Consider the following 7,500-nt stretch of genomic DNA (forward strand, 5'->3'; position numbering starts at 1 on the left):
ACACGTCTAATAAATCTTTTACCAATCCTTCGGCTCCTTCGCCCGCACTACCTAATGTTTTCAAACATAATTGGCTATTATTACTATAGAGCTTAAACTTATGCCTTTTTTTATTAGGACTTATTAAGGCTAATTTTCACATGTCGGGAAAATCCCAGGCGATCGCTGATTTCACTATTTCTCGACCATCTCAAATTTTGCCGAGAAATCGACAAAAAAAAAAGAAAAAGAAAAAAACCGCCTGACATCTGTCGCAAATACTCCCGATATGCACGGGAAAACTTAAAACTTGATGAAACGGCAGCATGGATTCACGCGAGCTTTTAATTTGCTGCGGGCGCTCAATGGGCCTTAATCACACAGCGGCCATGTTGAGTCCCGATCGAGGGATTGAAAACTTTTGCTTTTGCATACCGAAACTCGTTTCTAAACATTTCAACTCGAGGCTCGGGGTACGAAATCTATTTCTATGGCCAACATGGCCGGACCGAGCGAATAAGGCCGAGATATCTGTGTTCCAAGTATGGCGGGCAACTGCAGGAACGGTTTTATACACAGGGAAACTCCTTTACAATATCCATTTCTTGCCACTTCTTCGAGAGATCTGAAGTGTGGGAACTTGAGCCAAGCAATCTAGAGGATTGGTATCCGACCAAACGCTGTCGCCAAAGACATATGTAGGGAATGATCTCTGACCATCGCAGAAATTTGGAATGCATCGGGGAAATATAAACGCTCCCGATTTTCCCGATTTGTTTCCGACTATCTCAGAGGATCGGGGATGTCTACAACTTTTAAGGCTAATATTCAGATGTCGGGAAAATATCAGTCGATCGGGGGTGTTTCTCTTTCCTGATCGTCCCAGACTTTTTTGTCTGATCCTCTTCGAACGTACCTATGCGTAGCCTGCGCTCGCAGACGTATTTCTGGTTGTCGCTTCTCTCCGCCCGAGAAGAGTCGTTTTCGCAGACGTTACTTTTCGGGCGGAGAGAAGCGACAACCGGAAATACGTCTGCGAGCGCAGGCTAACCTATGCGAAATATCGTTACAAAAATACCTAGACTGTTTGTGCCAGTTATATAGAGAGCGAGCCCAGGCATGAATATGGGCGCTCTTATTTGGTTTGTATTAAAAACTTAGCTTCATGCGAAATATCAAGAGGTTTGCAAAAATCTCATGGTTTTGTGTGAATAACCTTTCTATATCTTGGAATATCTAATATCTTGAAAGCAACTCAGTTAATGGCTCACGTTGAAGCCAAAAACCCTCAATCACTTTCTATGCTTGGCAGGGCCTGATTTGCTGGTAGTATGCAGTATCCACTGACAGGTAGTACTAGTAAAATAATTCAGGACTGTCATCCATAGTCAATATGTTACTTTTTTTGACGTTCTATGTTACCCACAGGGAACATTCATTTACTTGTGTGCACACCGTATTCATTACCGAAGAACAGCCTGGGAGTCAAAAATATTTAAAAGAAACGTATACTAACAATATCACTCGAATGAAGCGAGACTCTCAACATCTCTTCTCAAAATCTAAGCGCTGGGAGTAAATCAAGGTGTAGTCCCGTAGACGGCAAAGGCATCCGCTGAAGTTACAAAAATTCTCTTCAATCTCTCAATTGTCCCTTGCAGAGTTCTTTGTGATCTCCGTCATGTAAACGTGAGAGGGTGTCGAGTCTTTCGATATTCAGCTTGTCATCGAGCCATGAAAAATATGTCAACGTATAAGTATTGCCTTATATATCCCTGATGATAAGCGTAATATTTTTTGTCCATCGACATTGGTATATTGTTTTGCTGCATAAACATTGATAGGAGCATTGACAGAAGTTACCCCACTGAACGTCTACATCTCAAGCCGACAATGCTTGGTGCTCTAATCGTATTGCTTGCTTTCAATTTCAATTTATCAGGTAAGAAATCAGTTTGGTAAAAGATGGATTGTTTTTCGGTAAAAGGTGTCAATAAAGGTTGGCACCTTGTATAGAAAGACCTTCACATGGTAGGCGAGACTCGAATCTTCCTTGCCCTTAATTAGTGAGGAACAGAATTGCATCGGCCCACAACCTAAAGTAAATTTGCGGAGGGCTTTGTTTACCCTCGCTCGACGAAGTTTTCTTAATTATGTAATCCTTTTCGTTCCTTTCGATTATGGATGTGCAGCACATGGTCATAAGTAGATTATATAGCATCAGCAAACTTAGTAATCCAGAAAGGTAAGTCACAGTTTTTTTTTCTCTGTCAAGATGTTATCCTCAATGATAATTTACTTGCTTGATTCCATACGGAAGTAAGAAGTGTACCCCATTAACTACGTTCAACATTCGATTTTTCAATGTTTTTTTTTTTCAGTCTTAAGTGCGGCGTGATTTTGTGAAACATCTATGCTAAACACCGTAAAGGATGTAATTTTGAGCGGAATATCGTGCTGTATCAGTGTATGTGTCACGCGACAGATTAGCGGATGTTAGATCAAAGTCACGTTTTCTCTTTCAGTGGAGTACTGGTGAAGCTATGGTTGGTGCATTCTGGGAGTCCCATTAGGAGTCAGTGTGTAAGGGGGAAGGGGTGGGGAACGAAACCACGGGGAAAACCAGGACGGCAAGTGGTAATGTTTCTCCCGTCTCATATAAACCAGTTCCAATTTTACCGTTAATTACTACGTTCTGTTCCGATGGGCTGATCATGGGTCTCTACGGATGTGTTTGGTAATGAAGCAGATTACCTTCCAATATGATTTCGGAGTTGTTTAAAGTGCTCAAATGACAACTGGTAAAGCTACGTACAGGTTTTTATCTTGTTGAAGTCGAGAGCGACTCAAGAAAAAAGAGTGGTGAGGATTAGGGGATCAAACCCTTTCGTTTCGCTTTAGTTTCATGTCCATTTGGATTGACATTTCACGCTTTAAAAGAAAAATAAAGAGCTATATGGATTTTAAGCACTACATCGTGGTGAAGCAATATTGAAATGTCTTGTGTCGATATTTAAGGTTTTGGTCAAATGTTCCACACAGCCGAGATTCCTTACAGTTATAGAAATTGTCAATTTCATTTTCATACGTTAGACCTCCTCTTTTGTTTACGCAACGTAGTTCAATGTACCGTAATAGTTGCAAAGGGACTTTTAGAATAAGAACCGGCACCTAGTGGACCTAGTTCAGGGGCACCCAACGTCAATTTTCGGAAAACTACCTGTTCTGAAGACTATTTGAGATCTACAATTTTCGGAACATTTATTGTACAATTTCTTGCTTGCCTGCATCTCCTAGGATTTTCGAAGATCTGAAAACTGGTATAATTGCCCATTTTTAACGGATTTTTACCGTAAAAAGGTCACCTAGAATTTTCGGTAGCCTTTTTCTGGCTGAAATTTTCGGAAAGGTAATTTTTTTATTCCTATAGTTTTCGGATTACTACACTTTCAGCTGGGAAATCCGAACAGATGAAAATTTTTAGGGGATAAAAAATAAGCCTATATCTACCGTTTAAATACTAAAGTACGTTAAACAAAGCTATTTTAAAGTGGTTTTGAACTATATTCTCGTTGGGTGCCCCTGCTAGTTTTCCATTTGTCCGCCGGCAGTTTAACCCTCTAATAGGAAGGTTCTTCATTGAGAAGGTGACCAGCATTCACTGTAAACTGCGATCTTCAAAGAAATCTTGTTTACTGAGTGGATCCAATTCCCACCTCATTGGTTGTTGAGTGTATAGATGAGCTTTGACCTGCAATTAGCAATTACGTTAATTATTAACCGATCTTTTCAGTCTGGTTATTTCCTTAAAGTATCGAAAGAGGCAATAGTGACACCTATATTGAAGAAGTGTGGATCTGATTCGACTAACTTTAAACATCTACGTCCTGTAAGTACTCTATGTTATATTTCCAAGGTCGCGGAGACCGTTTTTTGCGGATCAGATTCGGTCGCATTTGGCTAAGAACAATTTGTACCCTTGTTCCAGTCGGCTTTAGGAAACTCCAGAGCACGGAAACAGCTTTAATGAAAGTTCACAGTGTAATTCTTATACATATGAACAAACAGCATGCTACTTTACTTGTTCTGTTAGATATAAGACCCGCCTTTCACGCTGTCGACTCAAGAATCGACAAGTATCTTGCTGTCACGTATAAGATCGGCTGGGTTTAAATGGAACTGTTCTTTCGTGGTTTGGCTCTTATTTAACTGGAAGAACACAACGAATATCTGTTCATCAGGAAGCACTGTCAAACATTTCATCTTCGTTACGGCCTTCTCCAGGGCAGAGTTAACAGGGCTCTTGCTTAGGTCCCCTTTTGTTTAACATATATATTCAGCCACATCTTTGATATGGTCAGTCGTCATCTTCCAAAATTGCTTTATTCTGCAGATGACTCCCAGCTTTATTTATCTTTTAATCCAAGCTGTCCTTCTAGTCAAGATGTGGTAGTTAGATCAATGGAAACCTGCATTAGGGACATCAAGCATTGGATGTGCTCCGACAAACTTATGCTTATGACGACAAAACCGAATGCCTAGTAATAGCATCACGACACTGAAAAGTTTGCTGTTAATACTATTAGGGTAGGGGATTGTGATTTTACCAAAGTGGGCAGTGTGTGGAATCTGCGAGCATGGTTCGATGACCAATTTACCACGGCCGTACACATTACCAGAACATGCAGTGCTGCCTTCAACCCTTTACATATTATTTGGCGCATCAGGAAATATCTATCAATGGATGCAGCTGAGACTCTTGTTCACTTTTTTGTTAGTAACCGAATAGACTTCAGTAACAGTTTATTCCTGCGGAGCGAGCGAGAAGAAACATAATCTGGATTTAAGGAAAATCTCGAATTGACCACTTTTTACCAGAATGCATTACTTTTGACTAGAATGGATTGCATTTAACTAGAATGCACTGCGCCACCAACAACGTAAAAATTAAATGAACAGCCTCCAAGTAAACTAGTTTACCTAAATGGTAGAAATGCTGCCGAGGCGAAGGGAGATGTTCAGTTTTGCTTGCGATAATTTAACCCCTTAAATGGACCTTTTTCTGGACCCCACTCCAGAAAAGAGAGATTTTGCGAATGCCAAAACTCAACAGACCGTTCTTCGCAAACTTAGACCTTTATTCAACAACTTATTATGATTTCTTCTCTCGCCTACGATTCTTCTTTTCTCACAGCAACCAACTTGTAACAACTAGTCCTCATTCAGTCCTCAATTGGTAAAACCTTAATTTGATTGGTCGTATCATTAAACAATGAATAAAAGCTTGTCAGCTAAAATCACCTCGCTCAAAAGATCATTATCGCCACCTTGACGTCAAACCGAAACGCGATATGCTTACGTTGATAGATGTAATAACAGCTGAGATCGCATGCCGGCACTTAAAAGAAAATCACAAACAAGATAAAACTAGCGTCACACGACAAAAGCTCAAATTTCACGACAAGAAAACGAAAGATGACGTCATCAAATTATAAAGTCGACATCGCAAAGTTTTCTGAATTTTTATCTAAAGGAGGTTGAAGATGACCTAGAAATAAATGTTTCTTCAAGTTTCTAGTTCCGTGACCTCTTACAGCAGTTGTCACCTTGCGTGACGCCGTTTGGTTGAAAAGAGAAAAGTCTACCCCTATGAATCTCAGCAGTTTGAGCCTTTCAAGTAGATTAGGAAATGTGTTCATGCACAGGTATTTTCCTCATGAGCAAGCAGTAAGCTCTTTCATCGCAAAGTGAACTCCAGAAATTTTAGTTGATTACCGGCTGTAGGTGCGATAATACCTTTGTGTGTCTGTCCTATGTAGTTCATGAGAACTTTCGTTTTTCCTTCTCATTGTTAATTAGTTCTTTCGTTTGCTTAGACTTTGTGATAAGTTTTGTTTATTTGTTTTCTTTCGTATTCTTAGATTCTTTACACTTGCTAGTTTTAATTTGCATAATACCATATATATGGGTATCTTGTAATTTTCTGGGCTATTGTTACGCGGTTTCGTTCCAAGTTTGTTCTAGTTAGGTTTTTATCGTAACTTTTGTTCGCTTGTTATTTCCGTCGTTACATTCGTCCTTTACCGCACTCGTTATTCAACTTTTCCAAATACATCTCCCTAGAGTAAACTGCTTGAAAACCATACCCTTCACAGCGAGACACACCTATATAGCCCATATATGGCAGTAACCCCCCCCCCCCCCCCCGGGGCGTGTCGTCACAGACGCAAATAACTCAACTCGTTTGCACTTTGGACTTAGGGTATATAAATTAGGGTATATAAATCAGAGCATTTGGGTCTACAATAGGGTATCATTTTTTTCACGAAACTGACCAATTGGTTGAAGATTTTATTTAGACTAAGGAAACCAGGAATTGCTACTCAAAAATATAAAAAAATGAAATCGGCAAGTTTAAATTTTCACGACTCAGCCTCAAAAGCGTTGATAGATCAATATCACAAAACGCTATCGGGATTCAGACGGAAATCGGTGGTATTAATACTGGTTAAAATTAAACAATTTATTGTCTTGATAATGCGTACGTACGTGCTTGGCATTGCTGGACAAGTATAAATAAATCCTTTTTTAATAAAGAAGTGATTGTGGTATAAGGTTTCGTTTTGGCTTTGTTTTAGACTGTGCTAATGACCTCAGTTTCTGGAAAACAGCTACTCTAGGATAGGAGTGATTTGGGGAGTTTACTCTAGTATAGGGTAGCAAAATCCAGCTGAAACTAGCTCTGGTAAAGACTAAGAATTCCAGGGTCCCAGCGGCACATCCCCACCCAGAAATTCCTAAATAAATAAATGTCTGCCTAAGTACCAATTAGAAAAGTTAAAGAGAGTTCAAAACACTCTTGCAAGGCTTGTAGTCATGCACGGCAAATTTTGTCATATTACTCCAGTGGGCCTTCAGTTACACTGGTTACCCGTTTATTCCTTATAATTTTGAGACTCTATTTTTAACTTTTAAAGCTATTCATGGATTGGCCCCGTATTATTAGTGATCTTGTTAGAGTCAAGCCTTCAAACTCTAGCGCGATACATTCTTCGATCTGACAGTGGGGTAGTGCTGTCATACCCGGACTTTAAACTTTAACAACCTTAGGTGACCGTGCTTTTGTTGCTTCTGCACCTATACTCTGTCATGAAATGCACTTATGTTAATGAGGGATGCGCATGAGCAGTGTGTGTGTGTACATATTCTGATCTAGCCAACACATGTAAGTTTCAGAATTTGAGAAATAAAGACAAATAACTCGGACTAACTATTTTGGATATCCACAGGTATTACAACTCTGGAACGGTTTACCGTTGCAAATTAGAACAGCTAAATCTGTTGACAGATACAAATTCTGCATAATAGGGCTGCAAGACTGATTCTAAAACTCATTAATAATTCGTACGTTCTCTTGACAATAAAAATGGCTAAATTCGTCAGGTAAAGGTAAAGTCTGTTGCGAGCCGAGTGGCCCATCAGGCCGGTGCTTATCTCCGGTTACTGTGGCATTAAGCGACT

The 7,500-nt window shown here is 39.8% G+C and overlaps 2 protein-coding genes across 3 annotated transcripts in view; one reads left to right on the forward strand and one right to left on the reverse strand.

The window, feature by feature from the left end:
• LOC138030101 (uncharacterized) overlaps nt 1-7,500 on the reverse strand; it is a 239,501-nt gene that overhangs the window by 81,301 nt on the left and 150,700 nt on the right. The window lies entirely within an intron of this gene.
• LOC138029484 (fibroblast growth factor receptor 3-like) overlaps nt 1,689-7,500 on the forward strand; it is a 37,418-nt gene continuing 31,606 nt past the window's right edge. The window contains exon 1 of the mRNA XM_068877206.1: nt 1,689-1,921. Within this exon, the coding sequence (XP_068733307.1) occupies nt 1,873-1,921 (49 nt within the window). The 5' untranslated portion in view covers nt 1,689-1,872. The remainder of the gene's footprint in view (nt 1,922-7,500) is intronic.

Source organism: Montipora capricornis, chromosome 13 (assembly GCF_036669925.1).
Source record: "Montipora capricornis isolate CH-2021 chromosome 13, ASM3666992v2, whole genome shotgun sequence".
Classification (NCBI taxonomy): Eukaryota; Metazoa; Cnidaria; class Anthozoa; order Scleractinia; family Acroporidae; genus Montipora; species Montipora capricornis.